Genomic DNA, 12,544 nt, shown 5'->3' on the forward strand with positions numbered 1-12,544 from the left:
TAGCATTCTATTTTTTGACTTGGATGGGTTTTGCATAGGTATCTTCAGCTTGTGATAATTATCAGCAGAGGGGAGAGTATGCACACAATTCTTCAGGATGAGACTGGTGACATGTAGAGAAAAGGGAGAAATGACTGTAGTTTAAAAAAAGTCAATTCCCTCCTCCCCACTTCTCCAGCTCTCCATTTCCTAGGAAGAGAGCCCAGGGAAAAGTAAACAAAGAAATAAATTCGAGCTCAAACTCTCAAACAGATCTGGAGACTCAAATATCCATCGCTCTGGGCAAAAGGCATTCCTAGATTTGTCCAAGGTACAAAAACTACCACTCTAACCACGTTTCTTCGCTGCCCGGGGTCAGATAAGTAAAAATCAATTATTTATTTAAGTTACGTCCAACCTTGCTTCCTCGAGCTTCCGAATCACCTAGGCAACCTGGAAGCTGCCCATCTAAGGGGGTGAGGTCGAATCCCAGCCTTGACGCCTTAGCAACCGAGCGAGTCTTTCTCGCGTCCCAGCAACGCGCCCGGCCCTTTCCTGTCGGGCCCATTCTCCCTGGTGCCCCTCCCTTCCTCGAGGCTGCAGCTCACCCCTCACTGGGTCTCTCCCTGGTCCGGAGGGCGCGGGTCTGCACACTCTCACTCAGTGCCGGAGAGCAGTTCCTGCGGCTCCTGTGGTGGGAGCTGCCCGAGAGCCAAGGCAGTGGCGAGGGACGGCGAGAAAGAATGTTTAAGTTTATTTAAGAAAGAGGAAAAAAGAGTCAACAGATTCAGGATTTTCGTCATTCTGATTTTTAAGGCACATCCAAAGCTCCGTGGAGAAGGGGCTGGAGGGTGGGAGAATCATTTTTGTATACACTCCATATAAGAGAGAAGAGACCCATCGAAGATTCAGTACGGAGTCACCTGGAAATTGGAGATGTTGGATACGATCGCCCGTGCCCTGCAGGACCTGGGCAGGCAGGTGCTGCCCACTCTGCCCTCGCTGAGCCAGGAGGGTAAGCGTGTTGGGTAGTGGGGGGTGGCCCTGGAGACTGAACCTTCACCTGCTTGCAGGGGAAGCGGGGAGACCCACTTCCCTATTCCCTGGCTCAGGCCTGGCCTGCAAGTGGCTAAGTTGCCTTGACAACCAGCTGGTAATCACATCAGACCCACCCTGGACGCCCAGAGACCCTTTTCTGGTTTTGATTAAACCAGGTGATGCATAGACAGCGCAAAGTAAGTGATCAATAAAGGGACTAGCACAAAGTAAGTGCTCAATAAAGGTTAGGTAAAAACAAGCATTCCCACCCCACCCACTGGGATGGATCACAACCCTTTTGCCTACCTAGAGAAAAGAGGTGCAGAGACCCTAAATGGCTCCTTTTGAGAGTTCCTGCAAAGATGGTTGCTTTTATTGCCTTTGACGTCATGTGGTTGTATTAAGAAAATGAGATGATCATAAAAAGATACAGGGTAAGTACTATGGAAGGGGACCTGGCACCTTCTCAGAGAAAATTCATTACGCTTGGTTAGTAGCAAGACAAGATCTGTTTTTAGCATCGTTTGTGGAAGAGTCACCCCAAAGTGAGGCTGAGATCTGTCTGCAAACCACAGGAGCACTTTGGAAGAAAAGTGCTGCAGGAATGCAAACTCTTATTATTATCAAACCACTATAACAGAGATGTTGCTTAGGCTTTAACCAAATGACCACAGGAAACAAATACGAACAGATACTTCTTTCTCTTCCCCTGCATCACTCCTATCTTTTCCTCTGAAAATCATCATGAAAGAAGCATTGAAGATAATGGTTTAATGAATTTAAAAACATATGCTATATTTGTAAATTTATATATAGTCATTCAAGTAATTTTGAAACCTTGCTATATGCTGAGCACTAGTTAATTTATGGTGAACAAAAATCTTGGAATTTACTGTTTAGTGGGGAAGATACACATTAATCAAATAATTACACAAATCAATGTAAATTTACCATTTGGGTAAATGCTACCAGGGAGGAGGTAAATGGTACAGTAAGAATTTTTTTAAAAAATGATTTTTTAGAGCAGTTGCAGGTTCACAGTAAATTAAGAAGGAGGGACAATGTATTAGTTTATTCTTACACTGCTATGAAGATACTATCCCAGACTGGGTCATTATAAAGGAAAGAGGTTTAATTGACTCACAGCTCTGCATGGCTGGGAGCCCTCGGGAAACTTAAAATCATGGCAGAAGGGGAAGCAGGCATGTCTTACATGACGGCAGGAGAGAGAGAGAGAGAAGCCCAGGGGACTAGGGGAAACCGCCATTTATAATACTCTCAGATCTTGTGAGAAATCCCTCACCATCATGAAAACAGCATGAGGAAAACTGCTCTCAGGATCCAATCACCTCCCACCAGGCCTCTCCCTCAACACCTAGGGATTACAATTCAAGATGAGATTTGGGTGGGGACACAAAGCCTAACCGTATCAGATAGAGATGTCCCACATACTCTCTAACTTCACACTTGGATAGGCTCTCCTATTGTCAACATCCCCCACCAGAGTGGTACTTGAGTTACAATTGAACTTTCATTGACACATCAAAATCACCCAAGGTTCATAGTTTACATTAGAGTTCTTTCTTGGTGTTGTACATTCTATGAGTTTGGACAAATGTAAAATGACATGTATTTATCATTGCAGTCATATAGAGTATTTTCACTCCCCTTTATTCTGCCTATTCACCCCTACCCCCAGTCCCAAACTCTGGAAACCACTGATCTTTCCACTGTCTTCATAGTTTTGCCAGTTCCAGAATGTAATATAGTCGGAATCATACAGTGTAAGCCTTTTCAGATTGGCTTCCTTCACTTAGCAATATGCATTTAATGTTCCTCCATGTCTTTTTGTGGCTTGATAGCTCATTTCTTTTTAGTTCTGAATAATATTCCATTATCTAGATGTACCACAGGTTTTTTTTTTTTTGTTTTTTTTTTTTTTAAATCTATTCACCCACTGAAAAATGTCTTGGTTGCTTCCAAGTTTTGGCAATGATGAATAAAGCTGCTTTAAATATCTGTGTGCAGGTTTTAAAAAATTGGATGTAAGTTTTCAATTCACTTGGGTAAATACACAGGGACATAACTGCTAGATTGTATGGTAAGTGGATGTTTAGTTTTGTGAGAAACTGCCAGACTGTCTTTCAAAGGGGCTGTACCATGTTGCATTCCCAAGAGCAATGAGTGAGAATTCTTGTTGCTCCATGTTATTGTCAGCATTTGTTGTTGTATTTTAGATTTTGGTCATTCTAATAGATGTGTGCATTGTTATCTCATTGTTTTAATTTGCATTTTCCTGATGATATATAATGGAGAGCACCTTTTAATATGCTTGTCGTGTTTTGATGATATATATATAAAGGGCTTTGGCTCATTTTTAAATTGAGTTTTTCTTTTCTTAGTGTTAAGTTTTAAGAGTTATTTGTATATTTTGCATGACAGTGTCTTTTGCAAATATTTTTTTCCAGTCTGTGGCTTGTCTTCTCATTCTCTTGACATTGTTTTTCACAGAGCAGAAGTTTTAAATTTTAATGAAGTCCATCTTATTATTTCTTGCTTGGATTATGCCTTTGGTGTTTCATCTAAAGTCTTTTCTATACCCAAGATCATCTAAGTTTTGTCCTATGTTATCTTCTAGGAGTTCTATGGTTTTGCACTTCATATTTAGGTCTATGATTCATTTTAAGTTAATTTTTGTGCAAGATGTAAGGTCTGTGTCTAGGTTCATTTTTTTTTTATTTTTTTGCATGTGGATGTCCAGTTGTTCTAGCAATGTTTGTTTAAAAGACATTCTGCTCCATTGTATTGCTTTTGCTTCTTTGTCATAGATAAGTTGACTGTATTTATATGGGTCTATTCCTGGGCTCTCTTTTGTGTCCTATTAATCTATTTGTCTATTCTTTTGTCAATAACACACTGTCTTGATGACTCGGCTTTATTGTAAATCTTGAAGTTGGGTAGTGACAGTCCTCTGACTTGTCCCATGTGTTATCTAGATGCATATTATTTAGTCCCCATGTATTTTGGGATTTTCCACTTATCTTTCTCTTATTCATTTCTACTTTAATCCCGTTGTAATCTGGAGCAGGCATTGTATGATTTCTATCCTATTTGTTAAGGTGTGTTTTATGGCCCAGAACATGGTCTGTCTTGGTCAATGTTCCATGTGAGCTTGAGAAGAATGTGCATTCTACTGCTGTTGGATGAATTAGTCTGTAGATATCAACTATATCCATTTGACAGATGGTGCTGTTGAGTTCAACTATGCCTTTACTGATTTTCTGCCTGCTGGATCTGTTCATTTCTGATAGGTCAGTACTGAAGTCTTCAAGTATGATAATGGATTCATTTATCTCTTCTTGCAATTCTATTAGTTTTTGCCTCATGAATTTGACAACTATTTTTAGGTGTATACATATAAAAAATTCTTATGTCTTCTTGAAGAATTGACCCCCCTATTATTATGTAATGCTCCTTGTTTCTGACAACTCTCCTTGATTTGAAGTCTGTTCTGTCTAAAATTAATATAGCCACTCTTGCTTTCTTTTGATTAGTATTACCACGCTATATTTCCTCCATCCATCTACTTTTAACCTATATGTTTTCAGATTTAGATTGGGTTTCTTTTAGACAACATATAGTTGGGTTTTGTTTTTTGGTCCACTCCAAAAATCTCTGTCTTTTAATTGGTACATTTAGCCTATGTTCAAAGTGATTACTGATATAGCTAGATTAATATCTACCATATTTGTTTTTGTTTTCTACTTTTTTCCCTGGTTTTTTTGTATCTATCTTTATTTTCAACTGAGCATTTTATGATTCCATTTTCTCCTTTTTTAGCATATCAGTTATACTTTTTAAAAAAATTGCCTTAGACTACAATATATATTTACAATCAATTCAAGTCCACTTCCAAATAACACTGTACCACTTCACAGGTAGTGTGATTGTTTTATAATAACAAAACCTTAATTCCTTCCTCCCATCCCTTGTATCATTGCTGTCATTCATTTCATTTCACTTATATATAAACATAAATACATATATGAATAAGCATACATAATTGAATAATTATTGCTATTATTGGACAAACTGCTATTTATTAGGTCAGCTAAGAATAATAAAAACAGGTGCAGTGGCTTATGCTTGTAATCCCAGCACTTTAGGAGGCCAAGGTGTGAGAATCACTTGAGTCCAGGAGTCCAGGAGTCCAGGATCAGCCTGGGCAATATAGTGAGACCTTGTCTACAAAAAATTAAAACAAAAAAAGATGGATATGGTGGCACACGACTGTAGTCCCAGCTACTCAGGAGGCTGAGGTAGGAGGATCGCTTGAGAGCCTAGCAGGTGGAGGTTAAAGTGAGCCAAGACTGCACCACTGCACTCCAGGCTGGGCGACAGAGTGAGACCCTGTCTCAAAGAAAAAATAAGTTTTTATTTTACCTTTACTTATTCCTTCTTTGATGGTCCTCCTTTTCTTTCCTTTTTTTTCTTTTTAAATGTAGATCCACGTTTCTGACCTACATAATTTTCCTTTTTTCTAAGGAACATCTTTCAACATTTCTTGAAAAGCAGGTCTACTAGCAATTAATTCCATTAATTTTTGTTTGTCTGAAAAACAATTTCTCCTTTGCTTTTGAAAAATAATTTTACAGGATGCAGAATTTTAGGTTGGTGTTTTCTTTTTATCAACACTTGAAATGTCTTACTGTACTCTCTTTTTGCTTGGTTTCTGAGAAGTAGTTCAATATAATTATTATCTTTGTTTCTCTATAGATGAGGTGTTCCTTCCCCTCCCTCTGCCCCAGCTTCTTTCAGGATTTGTTTTTAGCTCTGATTTTCTGTACTTTGAAAATGATATTCCTAGGTGTCTTTTTTGGGCATTTATCCAGCTTGGTGTTATTTGAGCTTCCTGGATCTGTGGTTTCACGTCTGACATTAGAGGGAAATTCTCAGTAATTGTTTCAAGTATTTCCTCTATTATTTCTCCCTCTTCTGGTATTCCCATTCTGAGTACACCCTTTCTGTGGCTGCCTCACAATCCTTGGATACTCTGGGTTTTTTTTTTCCCAGTCTTTGTTCGCTTTCCTTTTGAAGTTTCCTTGTCACATTTTCAAGCTCAGAGATTCTTTACTAAGTCATATCCAGTCCACTAGCAAGCCTTTCAAAGGCATTCTTCACTGCTGTGACAGTGTTTTTAGTTGCTAGCATTTATTTTTGGTTCTTTCTTAGGATTTCAATCTCTCTGCTTATGTTGCCCATCTGTTCTTGCATGCCATCTACTATAACCATTAGAGCCCTCAGCATATTAACCATAGTTGTTTTAAATTGCCAGTGTGATCGTTCCAACATCCCCGCCATGTCTGGCTCTGATGGTTGCTCTGTCTCTTCATATTGTGTGTTTTGCCTTTTAGTATGCCTTATAATTTTTTCTTGATAGCTGGATGTGATGTACTGGGTAAAGGTAACTTCTATAAATACACCTTTAGTACTGTAGGGGTAGAGTGTGCAGGGGTGGGAAAGCAGTCTATAGTCCTATGATCAGGTCTCAGTCTTTTAGTGAGCCTGTGCCTCTGGACTGTGAACTTTACAAATGTTTCTCAGATTTTTCCTTTCTCCTTAGGTGGGACAGAATGACTAAAGTGGACTGGAGTTGGTCATTTCCCTTCTCCCAGGTCAGTTAGGCTCGGATAATATCCCAGCAGGTTAGGCTCTGGTGAACTAGTTTCTTCTGAGGGCAGGTCATTAAGAACAACAGAGTGCTCTGGCATATTTAAAAATGGTAATTTTTTCTTCCCCCCACCAGAAGCACAAGGAGATTTTTCTCTCCTATTTACTGGATATTTAGCTGTGGGAATCTGGTTGAGCTCTGGGAAGTAAACCTTCCCCTATGTGGGAACCCTCCCTCCATGACTGGGTTCCCCTGGAGATTTTAACTCTTGGTGTTGTCCACACTAAGCCTCCAGAAATTTGTCAATTACACTTTGGGTTTTCTTACCCAGCATTGGTTCTTGATGCTGTTTCTGCATGTGCATCTGTTTCAGGAAGCCATTCCTCCTGGTATTTGCATTTCTGTCTCTCTAATTTTTAGGGGCAGCAGTCTGCCCTGTGTCCTCCCTCATCTTATGGATCCAAGAAGAGTTGTTGATTTTTCAGTCCGGTCAACTTTTTAGTTTTTAGGATGGAGTGGTGACTTCCTTACATACAGCACCAAGAAATGGAAGTCAAATGAGAACTTTTAATAGAGAGTAAGGATGGAGGTGTGTGCCAAGAATGACTAAAGAAGGGATAATTTGAGCTGAGTTGTGAAGAACGAGTTGGAATTAAGTAGATGAAATGGATCAGAGAGGTAGAGAGTGGAAGTGAGGTGAAAATGATTTTGGCAAAGGGAATGACAAGGGCAAAAACTTACAGTGAGGGTATGATGTAAAGGAGCAACTGAAAGACAGTGGACTGGCTGCTCTGTAGATTTGGGGAGGGAGTGTATTCTAAAGCAGGCTAGAGAGAAAGGAAGGGGTCAAGTAATGCAGGGCCTTGTAAGTCATATTAAGGATGTTGACCTTTATGTTAAGCCTGATGGGAAGCCATTAAGTGTTCTGAGCTGGAGGTCAAGAAGAAGTTGAATGATGCGATCAGTTTATATTTGGAAAAGATCACTCCGGTTGCCAGGTGGGAAAGGAATAGGAGGGTCAAGAATACCTATAGCAATAGTCTTGGTGAGAACAAATGGTAGCTTGGTCTAAAACTGGTAACAGTAGAAATAGAGAGGAGTGCAATGAATGAAGGGCAACTTGGAAGTAAAATCTACAGATTATGGTGATGGACTGGATGTTAGGGGTGAGGGATAAGAGAAGTCTAAAGGATGACTTCTGAGTTCCTGGCTCATATAAATTAATAGATAGTGGTGCCATTCACTGAGACTGATATGCCAGATAAAAGACAAGATTTAAGGGAAGAAAGATTGTGGTTTTGGGCAAGTTGAAGGGCCTTTGTGTGTTATCTAAGTAGGCGGTTGGATAAAGGTCCAGAATCTCAAATAGGGGGTGGCAAGGAGTCTGGGTCTGTAAATAAACATTTGGGAATCATCTTCTGTATGGGTGTGACTGCTGAAGTAAAGAGTACAGAGTGAAAAGAGAAGCAGCCTAGGAATGTACCTTGAAAAACCCTACCATTTAATGGTTGGGTTGAGGAGGATAAGCCTGCAAGGGAGACTGAAGAAATGGCCAGTTAGGAGAAAACCCAAATGAGAGTAGTAGTATAAAAGCTAAAAGGAGAGGTGCTTAAAGGGGGAGGGAGTGATCAATAGTGTCAGACATGGCTGAGGGCTCAGAATTAAATACGTTTATTGAATGTATTGACAAAGAGACCATTGGTGACTTCAGCAAGGGCTTTACTGGTAGAATAACAGAAGTCAAAGTCAAACTACTGTTTATTAACTTTCACAAATGATCTATTGCAACAAGGATGAAGATAAAACTCAGCAAAACACAGAAATTAACTTTCATTAGTGTATATATTCATCATTGCATATTCCTGCTGCTTCTGTATCTTTTAGCAAAGTTTAATATTATGTAATTATAGTGCTTAGAAGGCCCTGTCATCATTTTACAGATGTGAACTGGGTAAAACTTGAGTCCATGGAGGCAGGAAGGCTGTGGGCCTTCCACGCAGCACACTGTTCTTTCCATTGCATTATGCTCTGGGAATATGTTTCTTTGTTCAAATCATCCTTTACTATTCTGCTATACTATTCCATATATCAGTATTTTAATTTTAGAAGATAAGTTTTATAACATCAGGAAACATATCTGTTTTTTTGACATTAATGTCTTATTCAAGCATATAGTATTGTATAATTTACAGAACAGGCATGTAGTTTGTTTTTTTTTTATAGTGATCATATACAAGATACAGTATTCCTGTTACTTGGCACTCTGTTTAAGCATATGGTTTTGAGTGCATGGAATGGTAAGAATTTGAAGCCAAATGAAGGTTGAACTGAATATAGAGTATATGTCTAGGGATTAGTTCTTTATAAGAGTGATTCTTGGCACTTCAGTGTTTGATTGAAATAAGTAAGAACCCTGGCCTCCCTTAAAATATGAAAGTAGTATATCCTTCAATTTGCTTTTTAGACTTGATATTTTTCATTTTGAGATTTAATGATATCCTCTCTGACTCTTTGGGATGTCAGAAAAAGTCAAATTTAGAAATTACAGTCTGTAAGCTTTCCAAGTCTATTCCGATTGGATTGCAGGGGCCTAAAGCTTCCTAAGGCAAATGATATGCATAGTTTCCTTTCTCTTCAGTGAGAAATAGCAAATTTTAGTTTAGACTAATTAGTTCTGCTCTTATATAATGTTGTCTATTAGGCTGTATGGAATAAAACAATACAGTGGGCTTGAATATATTATCCAAATGAAGAAAGACAAAATCCTCAAATTTTCAATTAAACTCAGCTGAGTCTTTTCACTGGGGTTTCGTTGCAAACTATACACTTTCTTCTGGCTCTAATGAAATCATTTCATCTTCAGAGTAGTTGTTTTCCTAACATACGAGCTTTCAGAGGTGAAAGACTTTTAGAGTCATACATTTAACAATTTTGACTTAATAACTTTGAAAGTTCTCCATGTACATCTGGATACTGAGATTTTGCATTCGTGAATTAATGAAATGTTTGGTCATGATGAAAATTTTGATTCAGTATACAGTTAGAACTGGTTATTAGTTCTCAGCAGCCTGTAGTAGAATTCTATGGGCTGTGGGGGTGGGGAGGAGTGGAGAACAAAGTAGGGTGGGCAGAATAGGGGAAATGCCTGATTACAGAAAGTGATTAATGAGGGGCAGAATCTTGGCCCTCGTGCTCATTGGAGCCTGCAGCCCTAATTTTATTAATGGGTGAATTTCCATCACCAAACTTGATCCCAGATATTCATAAAAGTCACTGCTACTTTCAGCCATTAAACCTGCCCCTTCCCTGGCCTATTAATAAAAATATTTATAACTCTGATATACCAGAATTAAAAGATTGCACTCTCCGTGCTTTAGTTAGTGGTTTAAATTGTTAGAAAAAAAGATAAACCAAATAAACCAATAAAACAAGCAGTTTCCAAAGTAGAAAAAGGATTGGGCTTTTGTCACCACCTGCATCTATGTCCCCAAATGACAAGCTGGTTAATGTCACTGTTCTTGATTTTTTATTTTGAGAATTAAAACTTAACACTCTTGAGTTGCAAAGAGTTCTTAATTGAATAGTATCTTTGATAAACACATGATTAGGTTTGGAAGGGTGATGTTAATACAGATATAATTTTCTAGGCTTTGAAATATTAGTCATACCTACAGTATAGGTTCATATCATACATTAACACTTTAGTTATTGGCAACTACCTGTTTTTCTACCACAGTTTTTTGAGACACAGAACAAGAAGATAAACTTGGAAGGCTTCCCTCCAATCAGTCAAAATTGATAGTGCAAAATGTATGCATTAATTCAAAGTAAAGCTCCTTGTCCTACTCAAAGTGTGTTTTTAAAAATTATTATTTTAGGCCGGGCATGGTGGCTCATGCCTGTAATCCCAGCACTTCGGGAGGCCAAGGCAGGTGGATCACCTGAGGTCAGGAGTTGCAGACCAGCCTGGCCGATGTGGCGAAACCCCATCTCTACTAAAAATACAATTAGCAAGGCATGGTGGCTGGCGCCTGTAATCCCAGCTACTCAGGAGGCTGAGGCAGGAGACTCGTTTGAACTTGGGAGGCGGAGGTTACAGTGAGCCGAGATCGCACCACTGCACTCCACCCTGGGCATCAGTGACACCCTGTCTCAAAAAAAAAAATTTTTTTTAGACATATTATTAGTATTTGTTATTTCCAGAACACAGTAGATATGAAGCAATGAATTATGACTGGTCCAGGAGCCCACAGAGTACTAGTAGCACAAGTGACAGCTGGTAGCTTAGCAGTGAAAAATGAAAATAAAAAGCAGATTTGAGGATTTAGCAAAAATGGAAGTGTAGGAAAAGTTAATGTACACAAAACAGCCTTTCATGCCTTAGTGGCCTTTTGCCTTATTCCTGTGTTATGGAATGGTGTGAGAATGAACGTTCTTATTAATCAGATGGCACAGAGTAGACACCCGATAAACGGTTGCTGAATGGGTCTTTAAGAAAAGGCTGGGTTATACTTGATTAACTCTCTTTATAGAATAAAGAAAAGGGTGTGACAGAGTTCCCTTTGCTGTAGAAAGATTTTCTTTAAAAATTTATTATTATTATTATTTTAAATCACATCTTCCAAACTTAAGGGAGTAAACCTTAGCTACCAAGAAAATTAACTTTTGGGAATAGCCTTGTTTTTTCTTAATTCTAAATTAATCAGGAATTAGTGTCATTTGTTTCCACATTTCATATTTACATTTTTATTTATTAGCACTAAGATACTACCACATGGGTGGTCATATAAATTAAATAATTTCTCATTACTTTTGAATTTCAGAAGTCTCTATTATCTGGGGGAATGTATCAGAATTTGTGGGACGGCAGTTAACCCTGCACAAGGTAATATTTATTAATTTATTAATAAATTAAATTTATTTATTAATTTTAATGTAGGCATCTAAAGGATCTTTCCTCCATAGTCTTATATAATCTTGCTGGGAGCAGGGCAGTAGACTTTAGAGCCATCCCATTTAACTTCCAGTCCTGTGATTTTATGATGCTCATGCTTCGGACTTGTGGGTAATAGATGTAACAAACATGAATTTTATTTTTAGGTAATGAATTTGTAAGTTCTGCTCTTCTAGTGTTACAGAGTGTAGTGCTGATCAGCCTGGGTGTGTGTAAGGAAACTAGATGAGTTCTGTTTGTCTGTGATCTGATAGTTCCTGGCATAGCTGTAGAAAGATATAACGCTTCTTGTCTTGCCTCCTTACAGGGAATGGATTTTAATTGAAATAGAAGACTTACCAAAATGAGAAACTTTGCCCAGGGCTGGACCGTTCCCTCCTGTTAAGTCTTGACTTTAGATGCCATAAAACTACATGGAGATTTGGGGATGAGCTTGGGGGAAGCTGGGAAGTTGTGAAACTTTTATACCCCATTCAGAGGTCCTACTGTGAGAGCCCTTGGGCAGAATTCATACTTCAAATTTATTTTGTTTGGCTTGAGAATTTGCATTTGTTATCAGCACTTAAACTTGGGAGAAATTATATGTTTTGGATTTTTCCCCTCCCTTTCATTGAAAAATCAGCAGATCTAACGATACTAGTCTTCCATTACTACGTGGTGACACATTTGGAGCTCAAGATGTGTTCTTCCCTTTAGATGGGGTGTGCAGTCCATAGCCATCACATTCCCTGGCTGGCTACTTTCACTCTCTTGCTTTCTTTTTTGGCTCTTATAGGCATTTGAGTTTGTAGTCCTTGATATATGATATCTCCAGGGAAACAGAAACCCAGTATGAGAGCTAAAAACATTTGCTTCTACCCATCAGCCAGGATCACTACATTGCAGCATATGATTTGGATGCT

General features: G+C 38.8%; 2 protein-coding genes across 9 annotated transcripts in view; one reads left to right on the top strand and one right to left on the bottom strand.

Moving 5' to 3' along the window:
- ME3 (malic enzyme 3) overlaps positions 1 to 12,544 on the bottom strand; it is a 321,404-nt gene that overhangs the window by 37,713 nt on the left and 271,147 nt on the right. The window lies entirely within an intron of this gene.
- CCDC81 (coiled-coil domain containing 81) overlaps positions 553 to 12,544 on the top strand; it is a 48,169-nt gene continuing 36,177 nt past the window's right edge. The window contains exons 1-2 of the mRNA XM_005579286.5: positions 553 to 994; positions 11,512 to 11,573. Coding sequence (XP_005579343.1) covers positions 916 to 994; positions 11,512 to 11,573 — 141 coding nt within the window. The 5' untranslated portion in view covers positions 553 to 915. The remainder of the gene's footprint in view (positions 995 to 11,511; positions 11,574 to 12,544) is intronic.

Source organism: Macaca fascicularis, chromosome 14, assembly GCF_037993035.2.
Source record: "Macaca fascicularis isolate 582-1 chromosome 14, T2T-MFA8v1.1".
Classification (NCBI taxonomy): domain Eukaryota; kingdom Metazoa; phylum Chordata; class Mammalia; order Primates; family Cercopithecidae; genus Macaca; species Macaca fascicularis.